General features: G+C 39.3%; 2 protein-coding genes across 4 annotated transcripts in view; both read left to right on the forward strand.

Moving 5' to 3' along the window:
- The window catches only part of vex (somatomedin B and thrombospondin type 1 domain containing protein vexed), an 81,243-nt gene extending 69,620 nt beyond the window's left edge, over nt 1-11,623 (forward strand). For all 3 annotated transcript variants that reach the window (XM_068303571.1, XM_068303570.1, XM_068303572.1), the window contains 3 exons: nt 1,117-1,237; nt 9,560-9,636; nt 9,695-11,623. In XM_068303571.1, coding sequence (XP_068159672.1) covers nt 1,117-1,237; nt 9,560-9,636; nt 9,695-10,236 — 740 coding nt within the window. In that variant the 3' untranslated portion in view covers nt 10,237-11,623. The remainder of the gene's footprint in view (nt 1-1,116; nt 1,238-9,559; nt 9,637-9,694) is intronic.
- A 1,344-nt stretch (nt 11,624-12,967) lies between these two features.
- On the forward strand, nt 12,968-15,730 carry C901. Its single transcript, XM_068303239.1, is given in 8 exon segments — nt 12,968-13,099; nt 13,200-13,338; nt 13,991-14,149; nt 14,212-14,403; nt 14,470-14,530; nt 14,635-14,765; nt 14,822-15,423; nt 15,426-15,730. Coding segments are annotated over 8 exon segments (1,614 nt in total). The 3' UTR covers nt 15,624-15,730.
- Nucleotides 15,731-16,039: the final 309 nt, after the last annotated feature.

Raw genomic sequence — 16,039 nt, forward strand, 5'->3', positions numbered from 1 at the left:
AAAAAAATGACTCTACCAACCCGTAGAACAATATGGCATTTGATTATGCAAATGTGCAAAGTGGGTGAGGGTAACTAAGAGGGGGATTTTGGTGGGTGTGGGTGAGCCAGTGCTTTACTCTACCCACTGCCACAGTTCGGCACTTGGCTCGTTAAATTTGCATAAGTTGTGAGGCTGCCGGCATCGAAAATTATATATCACATATGTGCCCAGTCACAGCACCATCATCATCATCATCATCATCATTATCATCGCCATCATCACCTTGCTGAGCTCATATCCAACAAATTTATTTGAAATTTTTGCGTTTCGTTTTGCGCATGTTTATATCAAAAATTCAATTTTCATCTAACATTCGATATCATTTTATTTCACAAGTTTGCCTGGACAGTAAGTTCATCAATGCAAAATATCACTCATACGACATGTTGACATATTTGGCCCATTTTTGTTTTATCTTTCGATTGGCAAATTCTTGACTGATATCGAACATTTAAGCCACAAGTAAACCCATTAACAGATCTATAACCAGGCATAACCTGAGTGTCGTTAGATGTTTGTTTGTTTGTTTTCTTGTTGTTGTTGACGCTTCTTCACTTTTGCTTCACTCTCTCTCTGTTTTTGTGTTTTTTGCAACTCCATCCTAATGGCATGTTCTGATTTTTGTGCGAGACAAAAAACAGGCAAAAGCTCAATGCAAACAACAAAGTAAAACACGACAAAAGCAAAGCAAAGCGAAACGTGTGGCATAACCTCAGGCGCTGAGGCACGCTGGCACGCGTATATCCGCCAACACATTGCCACACCTCCCACCCACATCGACATAGATTCCTGTGTATGTGCGTGATGTGAAAATCACGCGGACCTGCTCACTGGTTCTAGTCAACAAGCAAAACAACCAAAAAATAAAGAGAGGGAAAGAAATTTGCAAACACTCAGTTCACTCGTAAGAACGACCATTAATTTTGTAATGTCGCATTCGCAAATTGATTTTCTCGTATTATTTCGATAATAAATCTAGCTCCCTAATTCTATACATTTTGTGTGCGTGTTTTTTTAGGCTTTGTTTTATTTATGAATTTTAACCCGCTCTACTTTTTGTTCTTCTCGTTGTAGAAATGGCCCTACTGCTGCCCGCTGCCCTCTCCCGCAATCGTCATGCCAATGACAGCAGCGACATTCGCAGGAATCTGCGCACGCGTTACCACGACTCCTACAAACACAATCGAGATCATGAGTAAGTAATAAAACTAGAAGCACATTCGAGCCCATAAGTATGCAGCAAAAGCTTTGTTCAAAAGCGGGATCAGTTTCCAGCTAACTGCACTCTGTGGTACAGAATTTCAAAAGGACATCCTCTCAATTCTTAATCTAAGAGAAGAACATTCAGCCTTTAAGGAACATGTATAAAAATACAAGGATATTAAGTGGACATTATTGATGTTCTGTAACAAGTCAAAGATTGATGTGGACAAGTTTCATTGGAATGTTAAACGAAATACAACATTCATATGACTGTGTAAGGGGGGAGGGGGGTGGATAACTGTGTGTGTGTGGAGTGTGAGTATGAGTTGGCAATACATTTTCTGAGCCGCAGCTGAAACGAATAACACTAGAGATGATAAGTGTTTTGCTTTGTTTTGTCTTGTTTGTTCTATTCGTTTCTGTTTCGCACCGCAAACAGAAGAGCACATCGAGGACACTCAAGGACATGTCGTAGACACTTGGCCAAGTTGCCGTTTAGCCCCTTAGCCAGCTCCCTCCCACTTACCCACCTACAAACATATCATTCCTCCCACCAAGCAACCTGTCCAAAAGGCGTATCATAAAAGTCAACCTAAAGAATTAACAACGCGTCAAATCAAGGCAGGCTTACAACGCATTTTTATGCGTTCGTGTCCGTTGTGTTTTTTCTTTTTTTTGGATTTTTTTTATGATGGATTTTTATTGCATTGCGTTTTACGTATTTCTTTGCCCATTTCCTTAGCCATCAAATTGTTTTGCATGTCGCTTGGCCATAAAAATCAATGGCTAGCAAATTTGGGATTAAACTTTAAACTGTGTTTTTTTTTCCTTCTTCGTTTTCTTATTTCGTTTGGTGTTTGGTCAATGGAAAGGCAGCCATAAAATAAATGGGGATTTGGTATAGAAATTTCTAAAAAAACATAGCAATAAAATACCTGTATAATAGCACCACTTCAAAGCTGCAGGAGAATATCAAGAGAGTAATTGGAAATCTCTGCCAATAAATAATAGTTTAGTAATTGTTCTTTTTTTAAAACACAAGACATCGTGTGTCCATCAATTGGGATGTTATTTCAAATGAATTACTTAAGCTTTGGCCCAGCTGAAGTCTCTTAATTTATTTAATTTAAACATCACTTCACTTTGCGTTTATCGATCGAATGTTTAAACCCGACATTAGAGATGGCCTAAAATGAGATATACCAAATGAATACCATGGCTGGCTGGCTATTTTCATTTCCATCAATCACGTGCCGCATTCGCCATGTTGTACAAGCCGAGAAGTGACTCCATCCTCAGGCTCAACCTTCGCCGTCTTCATCGTCATTATTATGGCTGTCATTATTAACATTTCGAACATGGACATTGCTCGTTTTTATATTTGTCCGATTCTTGTTGTTGCCATTTTTCGTTTTCTTCGTTGGCCTTTGTTGGTTTTCGTTTTTCTTGATGGTTTTTTTTTTTTGTTTTTGTTTCTTTTGCTTTCTTAAGTGTTTTTCTCTGCTCATCAAAAGCCGTTTATTATGATACGCTTCACTTTTGTTGCTTGGACACAGAATTCATACACACACACACGCACACATAGACAAACAGAGAGAAATTAAATTAAATCCGCAATTTATTATTTTATGCTTTTTCATTTTATTTTATGTTTGGCTTTCCTTCGTTCTTTTGCCTCTTTGCATTTAAGTTGAATATTAGTCTGACTTCAGTCTGTCTGCGGTTGTGTGTACATACATACATATACATACATATGTATATCCTATCTATCTATCTATCTATGTATATGTTTGTTTGAATTGTCTGCTATAAGAGATAATTTTTGGGCGCGAGCTAAAATTGGTCAGCTTGAAAACTGGGAATTTAAAGCAATTAGCAAACAGAAAAACAATGATCCGATTAGAATATCTTTTCAACAAGTAACGGCAATCCAATTATTGAAATGAAGACAATCACCGAATCGATTTCACGACACTGTAATTAAACGACCGACGACTGAAGGGGGTAAAGCAGCGCCATTAACTGAAGCACCCCCCTCCAGTTGCAGTCTTTTATACGCAGCAGCGGCGGCAGCGAAGAGCAAAAGAATTGCCCTCTCGCTAAGCACTTTCCTCTCTCTCGCTCCAACATGAACTGAGCCGCTCTCTCCATTACTAAGTCACGCTCTTTGGCAGCGCTGCCAATTATATGCATGTGGGGGAGTTGCAACGGTTCCGGCACAAGAAGTGAGCCAAAAAAAAGAAATAATCTATGTATGTATGTGTGTGAGTGCAAGAGCAAGCAAATGCAAGATCATTTTTTTTTTTTTTTGTTTTTCAAGCGTAGGCACTTTGATTTTGCGTAGAGAGAGAAGTGGGAAGAGTTTGACTATGAGTGCAAGTGAGTGAGTTGCAGCAATAGAACGAAAGATGAAAAGAGAAAGAGTTTGATATTTATGCATTCGGTTCTTAACTCAGAAATGCAACAAAAAAATATTTATATATTCATTTTGTATAAGTTTGTTTCACATTGTTTGACAACAATAAAAATGTTTTTTATAAGAACTCTTCACTTTTTAGTCAAATAACCGTGGTCAGTGTGGTAAATTTTCAACAAACTTTTGTTAAAATATCACAAAAATTAAGAGACCAACTTTATTCTATGTTGTATATGTATGTATAAATTATAAGTAGCCTTTTGCCAGTGTATAAAGGATATAAACTGCTTTTTGCAATTCATTTGGCCAATTGTTTGCTTTTCTAGCCACGCCCATTTCTTTTTCTTTGTTATCTGTGTGGTGTGCCGCCCACTTTATTTATCCAATGATTTGTTAACTTTCTAAAAGTGAGTGTGAGAGAGAGAGAGAAGGGGGCAAAAACTTTTATTGCCTTGTCAGCGATATGGAGGGCGACGACAACGAAGACAGGGACAAATTATGAATTATGCACTCGACAAAAAGTATAAATAAATAAATAAATTACGAAAATAACAAAAGAAAAATACCCCCAAAAAAAAAGAACAGTAGCAACAACAAAGGCAACGAATACCATAAACAAAAAACACGGAAGATGAAAATAAAAATAATAATTCGCCACAATTTAATTTACATAATGACAGTGTCAAGCGGCTGCTGAGCAGCACGTAAAGAGCATACACACACACATACTTATACACAATAGATGGATGAATGGGAGTGGCAGGAGTTTGGCAAGGATAAGGGGTAGCAAAAGAAATTAAAAAGACTGAGGGGTATTGTAGAAAATTCACACTTTTTAATGCGATAAATTTACAAGGCAACTGGGAAATCTGCAGTCGACAGCCGTAAAGTAGGCAACACCCCAACACATGCCCGCCACACGCCATTCGCCATTTGCCATTTCCCAACCGCCATCCGCCACCCACCATCACACCTGACAATAGGATTCTGAATTCAGAATTAAAGTAAAAACTCCATGCCTGGATGCTGGTGGTGGTGCTGTTCTTGCGCCTACGTGGGCCAACAATAAAACGTTTTAAGCAGAAATCCCCATGAGGATTAGCCTGGACCGCATAAATTCCCTCTCAGACAGAGCACAGAAAGGAGACCAAAGACGCAGACGGCATTGGCAATGGCGATGGCGACACCAAAACAAAAAAAAGACCTAGAAAATAAGTAGAAAACAGGAGCGGATTTAACTACTCCCCCGACTCGTCCATGAATATTAATGACTTATTTGTTCTATAGGTCTAGTCTTTTCCTATTTTCCTAATCTAATCCGGGGTTTGAATATCAATATTTTTGCCAATTATCATTAACTAATATATTCAATTTCAAAATGTTATTCCACTCCTGCATTTTGTTGCTTTCAACTTGATTGTTAGTCTTAGGGTTGGCTCGGAAATTGAAGACAATGGTCTGCGAATTGACAGATTTTATGACTTTAGCCATACACAGGGTAGTCTGTGCCCTGCTACCTTTTTTGCCAGGGACCTTGTCTCATTTGCATAGGCAGTAGCAGCAGGTAAAAGCAGCTGTCGCAACAACAACAACAACAACAACAGCAGCAACATTCAACATTCGCACTTATCGCGTATTTTGTTTGCGTTTGTTTTGCCTTCTCCCCATTTTGCATTTTCTCCATTTTGCATACGTTCTTTTGGATGGTCTTTTCAAAGAGGATGGAGCGGGTGATGTGGGGTTGACAGTAAAATAAAAACCATAAAAATGCGTAAAAGCTGCTACTTTATTTTCATTATATACAAACTCCAAAGCCCGTGGCCAGGCCATGTCGTTGTCGTCGTTGTCGTCGTCGTCATCGTCGTCGTTTTCATGCCAGTTGATCTATGCAGCTGCCGCACTTTTCTGTTGTTGTTGTTGTTGCTGTTGCGGCTGTGGCTGCTTTGCATACTTTTAGGGGCACTCAAATTCTACTTGTTTTTCCAAATTGAATTATGCACTTAATGGCGGCTAACCAAAGGACAGTCTACCAATGCCATTCGGTTAGGCAATGGCTTAACATAAAGGCAATTCACAAGGGACAGAGAGAGAGAAAGATTCATAGGGAGAGTGAGATAGAGCGAAATTTATTTAATTATAATCAAAGCTTAGATTGTAATCTAATATAAAATTCTTTGGTCAACATATATGTACATAGAAATCTACAATATTTTTCATAATCAAAATTAGTTACGGCCATCAATCAATTTTTATTGTCCTTTTCTTTCTTAGGGATTTTTGATAATTTTTAGAAAACTTTTCCATTGAATAACCATGAAATAACTTAATGGTAATATTATATGCTTCTTTCTTCTTTTTCGTTTCAACCTAACGTTTACCTTTGGGATATTGTCAACATCAATTATTTGGCAGACATGTAATAGAAACAGTTTGGGGAAAGAAATTGGTTCAGTCTAATCTACATGGTGACAGCTTTATTTGCACAAAGAGCGCGGCTCTGCCAAGCCGAGCGAAACTGTCACAGCAATCCCCTTACCACCAATCCCCAAAATCTCCCTGGCCAGTCCGCAAATCCGCTTTTGCAATGCCCAACAGCCCCAAAAGTATGCAGCTAAATTTGTGCTGCTGCTCAATCATCATTAAAAAAAAGGCAAGTAGAGAGACAGCGAAAGAGAGTGGAGAAGGACAACAGGCACGTCCAGCAGAGTCTCTTTAACATTTCCCTTTTGAGGCGATTCACTCAAGCGCCACAAAGTGCTTCCTTTTGCCAAGTCCAAGACATTGGCCCATCGTCCTTGTTGTCGCTGTCGTTTCGCCTGTTGCTCCAAAATCCAAATTGCAATGTCGCCTCGTCGTTGTCATCGTCGCCGTTGTCGTTGTCGTAGTCGTTGCCGTTGTCACTTCCGGTGTGGCAACATCGTTCTCGTCGGCATTTGTAGGCAAAATGGATCGGGGCCACTGGGCACCAACTGGGATAACATTGGGCAACCAGTCGACGACCTGAGACTGCCGCCTGGCTGCCTGCCTGCCAGCCAACCAGCCAGCTGTAAGGGAACTTTGTTGAGCAATTATTTTTAGCGTAAAAGCAGAGTTTCGTTTTCGTATTACTTGTGTTTCCTTCATCCCATTCCCTTATTCTTTCGTTTCGTTTCATTTTATTTTTATTTTTTATTCCCCACCATGTTCTTCTCCTGTTTGCTCTTCTTATAAGCGAGTGCAAATACTTTTTTAAGTGCCTGTGTATATGTGTGTACATGTTGTTCTTCTTGTTATTGACAGTTGTCGGCCCTTTGAAGTGGTAAAATATTTGACAAGCAAATTATGTTCTCCCTCACATCTCTGAAATCAAGAGTTTGCGCTCAAGCTTAGCTTTGACCCACAGCTAATAAAAGTGCCAACTAAAGAGGCGACACAACTTAAGATTTAAAATAATTAACATCATCCTTTAATTAGGCGGCGACAGCAAAGTTTATTTTTATTAAACAATCCATTTTGAGATACTCACTGAGTAGAGTCAAAGAGGGAAAGTCCTTTGTAGCTTTTTGTAGCATAGTTTTGGGAGACTACCAAATTCTGGACAGTTCTGAGAAATGTCCATTTCTTTTTCGAAAAACTCATTATTGAAACTTCACTTATAGATGTTGGGTTATTAGCTTGGCTTGAAATAAATTGATTGGGCTACCCCCTCGTTTGAATCAATCAAAGTGTTCTATAATAATAAATGTCGCCTAACCATTTAAAGGAGTCAAATTAATTATGTGAAAACTTATTCAAGTAATGTCTAAGTAAGAATGTGTTACTTACTCGTCGCATTTCTGTTATTTCTTAATTAACTATTCATACTTCAAATGAATCACTTACCTACTTATCGCATCTCTCTGTGCCCCGGCACTCTTTACTCTACTCGACCACAAACCATAACAATTGTTTTTTATGATCGCATCTTGTGTTTGTTTTTGTTTTCTTTCTGTTTTTTTCTTCTTTCCGCCCCCCTCCCCGCCTCCTTTGCTGCTGGCCAACGGCTGTGTCAAAGCCGCTGTAAACTGTTGTACGATACTTTGCTTTGGACTGGCTAACTTCCCATCGCTCCATGACTGTCGCCCCATCTCCAGCTCCATTCCGCTTGTGGGTCTCCTCGTGCTGCTTGTCTTTAATTATGTTTTGCTCTTGAAGTTTTGTGCATTGCCTTGTTTATTTTTATTACTTTGTGCGGCGGCTGCCTGTATATTTGCATTAATTTTTTCAATTTACCTTTATAGCCGACGCGGCACGAGGCACGAACACAGACTTGGGCATTGGCATGGGCAGAGGCAGAGCCAATGGAACCCGCAGTTAATTAAGCTGTCAGCTGCTCCTGCTCGCCACAGCCTCCTCCGCCTCCTCCTTCGCATTCACCCCCACACTCGGATTGCCATGACTCTTTAATAATATTTTTATTAATGCTGCTTCGTGTTATTTTCTTATTTTTTTTTTTTTATGTTTGATTGTATATTTTATTTTTAGTGAGTTTTGTGTGTGTGGTGTGTGTGGTCTGAGTCCGACGCCGATTTTCATTTCCGTTGCGCCAATTGAATGCAAGAGACACTACCTAATTTTAGGTTTGCTTTGACTGGCTGGGGTGGTCATGGCTATGTGGACGAAAAGTTCAACTTTTGAAAATTCAAAGGGAGAAATGTGAAATGGGAAAGATGGTAACTTCCTGTGACCAAAACTCAAACGGATTTTCAATACTCTATAGTGCGACCAACCAAACATTCGTTTGTGTCTTTTACTTTGCTTTGATAGGAACATATTTTTCGATTATTGGAAAAATTAATATGCCATTAAAATAAAAAGAAACCCCAACAAAAAAAGGGAGAATGAAAAAAGTGGAACTGCCCTTTCAACAGCCGCAAAATGTGTCAGGCACTGTTGAAATTTCCGAGGCAATTTCCGTTGTCAACACCTTGACAGCTGCCAAACACATATCCCACCACACACACACGCTTACACACACTCACGCACTCGGCCACTTGTCAGCCTATTTGGTTTGTTCTTATGCCGCTTCGATTTGTTTTTTTGTCGCAATTTCCCCGCCTATTTTTGCGTAACGGAAACGGAAATTGTTAGGCTTAATAGACAGTTCGAATTTCCTGGTGACTGGGTTCCCCTTTGATGTGCCATTTCGTTTTTTTTTTTTTTTTTTTTTTGTTTTTTTGTCTTCACTTGACTTTGTCATCGCTGTCGTTGCGCACAATTGGACAATCAGTGAGTGCCTAACTGTGAGTGCCTTCTGTCTGACTGTCGTTCTGTCGTTTTGTCTATCTGCTCGTAATTGGTAAAGCAAAATCATTATAATTATAATATTAAGCATCATAAAGGCAGATGGCAAAAGTTCAAGTATTTGTCCTCGCCTCTTCGCGCCCGCTTTTCCCGCTATCTACTGATGCGTTTCGGACTTGTTTGAAGGACTTGCAAAATGAATAGAATGACTGGCAAATAGTTAGTTAGTTAGTTAGTCAGATTAAACGAATGAAAGTGAACGAAAGCAAAAAGGCATTTAGCCTTGAGCTAACATAAAGACATACAGATTTCATTTTATATGGAGCACCAAAATAATTTAGATAAAAAGGAATAATCATTTCCTTTGAACTATTCGCTAAACGGTTTTAGAAATCATGGCACATCGGGGTCACCACTTTGGATATTCCCTTTGATTGACGTTTTCATAAGCTAATTAAATAGTTAAAAAAAAAAAAACTTTAGCTCACCTTTGACATGCATTTCGATAACCTAATTAATGGCCAAATGGTTTCAAAAACCTTGCCGCATCGGGGTCACCAACCTAGTTATTCTCTTTGACTTGCATTTGTGTATGCTATGTTTTATTTTATCTCTTCATATTTCATTTTCTTACAGATACTGTGTGGAATTCGAGGTGATTAAAGCATCAAAAGCCTGCCACAAGTTGCCCCCGTATAATCTAATGCTAGAAGGTAAAGCTATAGCCAAGTTTGGTAGACTTTTTCAAGTTAATAATATATTTTTTTCCAGGTGATCGCATAACCGTTCGATGTGATCTGGAGGCTCTTATACAAGACAGCACTGTTAGCTCCACCACGTCCAAGTCAAATGTCTATGCCACATCCACAACAATGGCCACAACGACAACTTTGCCACACAAGAGCCCAGAGAATTCCAATGAGGATGAGAACAATAATAACAATAACAACAACAATAACAATAGCGATGATGAGGACAATGAGGAATTGGAAGAGGATGACGATGAAGATGATGCTCAAAACATGCTCGATACGGGCAGCAATGAAAGCTACGAGTATCGACATCAGCGTGTGTTGCCTGTTGGATCGCATCAGCGTCAACGTTCGGCAACATCGAAGCGTAGTGCCGCGGCCATTCCATTGACAACAACAACAGCAACGCCGCCAATAAGCTATCATTGCCGGGGCGAAGGTCTATCCGGACGTACGACGCGTTGGAGTGCTCTGGCGGCGCCCTCTTGTCGTGGCAAATGGCTGCGTCTGACCGTTGGACCGCCCAAGAAGTGCAACCATGCGCAATTCATATTCGTTTAAGCCGAAGGATCGATGTAGATCGTGGATGCACACGATGTTGCACAGAGAAAAATAGAATTTCAACAATTCCAGTTGTAATTGTACTTTTTTTTTTTTTAATCCAAAATATATGTATGTGTAGTATGGTAGGTTATATGATGTATGGATAAGCAGCGGATAAGCTAAGCGAGCAGACGCACGAGCTAAAAGTAGACAGAAAGAGAGAGAGAAAGAAAGAGAGAGAGTGAAAAAGAAAGAGTAATAGTTCGTGTCACAAAATACATAATATATGGTCAGCAATTCCTCACGTCTCATCATATCATGAGTATCATATCGCTCTAGGCTCTTCTTCTTATCGTCCACAAGGTCACGCATTAACCCACCCACCTTTAAATTTAACCCAACCCCCGGCCAGTTCCCTCAGTTCCCGCTCACCCACTCCCCTTCACCCTACATGTATGTAAGTAAATTTAAGAATAGACATCAAAGTGTGTGTTTGTGTGTGCATGTGACTCTGTGTGTGCGTGTGTGTGTGTGTGTGTTTCCACCCCGCTCCCCCCACCCTCTGCAAATGAATAATAATCGTTTATTATGTGGTAATACAGTGATAACTCATTGACAAGCAACCAACATTGTCTATTCTCAATAAACGCCGCGTTGCCAGTTTTCAAATAAGTCGCTTCCATGAATTTTTTTCGTCCTAACTTTTAAGAACAATTTGCGGCTAAAAGTTATACTAAAGTTGTATATACCGATATCCTTTTACTCAACTTCCATACAAAAACAAACAAAAAATCCATTTAAAATGTCTTTTCAAAAACAAACAAAATATTAAATGACATATTGAAATAATTGTGCGCATTTAATCCTTAGAAATGTAGAATTAATTAAATTGATCTAAAGTTCACGAGGGATATTAATTCTTGGTTCAACTTCAAATACATATTACAATTTAGTCCTAAGTTCTAAAAAAAACAAACGAAAAAAGTAAATAAAATAAAAAAGATTGAAATGTGAAATCACCCCAAACATACATATACAATACGATATTTAACTATATATTTATATCGTAATTAGTTGAACTAAATTCATATTAATCATAAGCACACTCAATCACAAACACACACACACACACACACACACACACTTACTTTTCAACAACAACCATCAATCCCATTTTATTCAGATAGTTCGTCACTCGACTTATATAGCTAACAAAATTGTCCAGATACATACATATATCCTTCTGTCCGTCTGTGTTCAATTTTTTGTGTCAAGGATTAGTTATCAACAATCAATCAAAAGAAAAAAATCTCAATTAGCATCAGCTTCAACATACATACATACAACAACAATAACAACAAAAATAATAATAATAATTACTTATATAGTAACTAATATATATATACAAAAATTAAGAAACAAAAGAATCGTTCAATAAAGAACAAGTATGTATAATTTTAAAAGCATTTTTCTTATTTATTTATCTAACGAAATGGGTAATTAGGTGACTGCCAATGGGAAAAATAATTAAGTATTTGCAATTAAAATTGAATATATTTAAACTTTTCACAAAAAAATACATTTTATACTTACATTCTAGTGAGTGATGGAAGAAGCCAAAAGTAATTTGTCATATTTGAATCCAGAACTACTTAACTTAGTTTCGAAAACACATTACCTTCTTAGGATTTCAATTAGTGTCCTAAAACAAAGCAAAACAGAAAAAGAAACCAATTTCTACATATATAATCATTTTGTTTAGTTTGACTAGATACTACATTTTCCGAAGGGTTCATGGTTTTTCAATCTTTAAAAACTTAATAATAAAGTCATTAGTTAAAGTATATAGAGGAATTAGAGTACGATAAACTTGCAAATACACTGCGCGCAAAAAAGTCGGTTCATCTTCCCTATTTTGCCTTTAGGATTGGTGTAACTCTCTTTGCAACTGGGTCAAAACTTGGCCCTAAATACAGTCTAAAGGAAAAGAGGCAACAAAAATTAACAAACTTTAGTTTTTAAGTTTTAATTTTAATTTTTACGATAGCGCCCCCTTCCTAACTATAGTACGCCCATGATCTTTCACTGGAAGTATCTCGAAGTGAGGCGCGCATGCGCTGAGCTTCGTTCAGCTGGTTTGAATTTACCGTTTGACCCAATTCTCTGCATGTGTGTGTGTGTGTGTGTGAGTGACTCTAGGTGGCCAAGAAATTGAAGTTGGTTGGTTTTTACTGCTGTTGCTGCTGTCGTTTTTACCATTTCTCTCTGAGCGTCTCACCGAGTTCATGGTGAAGGCCAAGATACGATGTCAGTGACGGCAAATTGATTAGTCCCAAAGCGAACGCAGAGTAAGAAAGACCAACAAGTAAAAAGTGTTTGCAATATTCGCCCCGCCACCCTCCTCAAGAGAGACAGAGAGAGAGCACAGGGTGTTGCAGGCATTTTCAATTTGCATTCTTGACGTTTCTTTTCTTTTCTTTTTCGCTTTATTTATTTATTTTTTTTTTTTTTGTTTTTTGTTTAAAGTGATTCATCAAGAAATCGGTTGTCAGTCAGTTTGGGGGATTTTCGTTTTTCTGACTTGTTTTCTTTTTTGTTTTGTTTTGTAAAGAAAGTTGTCTTTAAAACATGTTAATTGCGATTGTAGTGTGTGTGTGTGTGTGTGTGCGTACGATTTCTATTAACGGTCTAAATAATAAATGTTACACTTTACTTTACAGAGAACTTTTAGTTGACCTTCTCCCCCCTCATGACCTCTAATCAAATGAGATTTCTACTGCTAATATGCAGCCTAATCAGCACCATCGAGGCATTCAGAAGAAACTTTGATTTGTCCCGTCAAAGTGGCGGAAATACAAATATACCCCTTTGGAAGCAGCGTGTGAGTTGCAAAGAGAGGGAAGACTGTTATGAATTTAAAATCTAAAAGCCATCTCTTTCTTTTCTCTCTCTCTCTCTCTCTCTCTCTCTCTATGAATTAGGCCTGCGAGAAGACACAGAAATACAAGGCAAACTCACACTACACTTGCGATGAGAAGGGTGATGTTAAGTGCCTGACCGGTTGGCAGGGAGATCTATGTCAAGTGCCCATGTGTAAGCGTAATTGTGATCCCATGAATGGTAAGTATTGACTTCAGTTTGCCTTGACTATCACATCAAAATCATTTGTAAATATAGTCAACAAAAACGAGAACGAAAACAAAAACTATAACGAAAACTAGAACGAGAACGAGAACGAAAATAATTCAAATTAAAATGGCTACCGTTTTGGACTATTGTCGGGAGCTTTTTACATGGGAAGAATATTCGGAGTTCATGATGAAGTTACACACCTTATATGTCGTAAGCACGAATGCCACCAAGGATTTGGCCGCAGTGATTACCTATGCAGCAGTCTTTTTTATTGCCTGGTATTCAATTCTTTGGTCTGCACGTTTCCTAATCTCCGTGGCCTGGCTGGTCTTCGTTGTTCTCTCCGCTGTGCTGGTATTCCGTTTCCTGAGCACCTTTAGCATTGACGATATGGGAAAATTGCTTGTTTTAACCATAAATATAATGGGAGAAATGGCAACGGCCACATTGAACAAGATTTTCGAATACCTTAGAAGTTTATACTAGTGAAGAGTATCGCAAGAGTTCCATTTTGTTTTTTGTTTGTTTGTTATTGTTTTACAATTTTGTTTGTTTTGTTGTATTTAATAGCTGGTTACTTTCACATGAGCATTTGCCCGGGTTTCTCTTTTTCTCTCTCTCTCTACCTCTTGGGTTACAGGTTATTGCCAACGACCTGGCGAATGTCGTTGTCGCATTGGTTATACCGGTGAACTGTGCGATAAGTGTATACCATTGCCTGGTTGCCAGCATGGCGATTGCACCAAGCCCTTCGAATGTCTATGCAAACCCGGCTGGGATGGACTCTTCTGTACGGAACGTGAGTACGCAATGAGAAGTAGGTGAAAATTTTGTATGCAAAATCGTCATTTTTCTGTGCAGCCAGTTGTCGGAGTGGATGTCACAGCACACGTGGTTATTGTGAGGCACCAGGCGAATGCCGTTGTCGCATCGGTTGGGCGGGACGAACGTGCAGTGAATGCTCTACCATGCCGGGCTGTCAGCATGGAACGTGCAACAAACCGTTGGAGTGCAACTGTCTGCCCGGCTACACAGGACTCCTTTGCCAGACGCGTAAGTCCGACAAGACCCCTCAACATAACCCACCTGTATTTCAATGTTTTCCTATAACCCTAACAGCTCTGTGCGCCTCCGATTGCAACAAGCAGCATGGCTATTGTCGCAAACCTGGTGAATGTCGGTAAGTTAACGGTAGTGGAACGACTATGGGTAGACTTGCTTCATCTCTCTCTCTCTCTCTCTCTGTTTCTCTTTTTCTCTCTATATCTATCTCCGTATGGATAGCTGCAAGGTGGGCTGGACAGGGACTCAATGCGACAAGTGTTTCCCCTATCCCGGCTGTGTTCATGGCGACTGTGATGCACCCTGGGAATGCAATTGTCATCCTGGTTGGGGCGGCATGCTTTGTGATGAAAGTAAGTATTGGTCTACCCGTCTACCAGGCAACAATTTAACCCACACACATACACAGAGCTAAACTATTGTGTAGAGCATCCCGAGACGTGCGAAAATGAAGGCAAATGCATATCACTGAGTCGGGAGGATGGCAGCTATCGGTGTCAGTGCCAGCAAGGCTATCTTGGCCAGACCTGTGAGATACGCGATGAGTTTCTGTTGACCTCGGTGATGCCACCTCGTATTACACCGCCGCCAACCGACACCGATGTGGACCAACTGGACGCAGGTGTTTCTGATGACAACCAAATGGAACTGGAACAGTCCGCAGCGAGCAACGAAGCAAAAAGCCCAACAAATGACACCGCAACAGCAACAGCAGCAACAACTTTGACATCCACTACCACAAAAGCAACAGCGACAACAGCAACTGAAGCGACAACGACAATGGCATCAAGGACAACGAGTGGAACAGCAGCTGCAGCAACTATCGTTGCCAGCCACAATGGGACTAATGAAGCGTTAAGCAATGTTGCTGTACCCCTTGATGAGGCGACAACAATGAGGCGTGTACCCAGGCCGTCGACAGAATTGAATGCAACAAGTGTGCCATCATCCAATCCTTCTAACGATTCCATACTCCCCCAACCACCCAGCCAACCAAGACCATTCAGTTGAAATCAACGATGGCGCCAGCAGTGACCACGGTGAGCGACACCACCACCAACAACAACAACAAGGACGACGACGAGAATGATGATGGAGATGATGACGACGACGACGACGATGACGATGAGGATGACGATGGAGAATATGAGGAGGAGGACGAAGATGATGAAGAGGATGACAGCGATCAAATTATACCAAATATTATATGAGGCAAAAATTGCTCTGACAAATTGTTGGCAAAACTTTTACATTTAGCTTTATGATAAACCAGTGTTTTTTTTTTCATTAATCTGATAATAAATTATAAATGAGTAAAACGAATTTGTTTATTGTATTAAAATGGTGACCCCGAAGTTAACTGTAAAGAGAATTTTAAGTTACTTGTAATACACGAAGGAGCCAAAATTTTGGCCAAAAGATTAGGTGATTTGAAAGTGTCTCGTTTGGCTAATAGTTAACGATAATTGTTTAACTTTTACCATTTTTATCATTATTTTAGTTAAATTTTATTTCATTCCCAATATTCAAAAATCGCCCTTTAATTTTATCGAAATTCTGGAATAGATCTTTGTAGTTGGTATATATATATGTATATGTATATATTTTCGTATTTATTTTTTTGTTT

Source organism: Drosophila tropicalis, unplaced genomic scaffold, assembly GCF_018151085.1.
Source record: "Drosophila tropicalis isolate 14030-0801.00 unplaced genomic scaffold, ASM1815108v1 contig_158, whole genome shotgun sequence".
In the NCBI taxonomy this organism is placed as follows: domain Eukaryota; kingdom Metazoa; phylum Arthropoda; class Insecta; order Diptera; family Drosophilidae; genus Drosophila; species Drosophila tropicalis.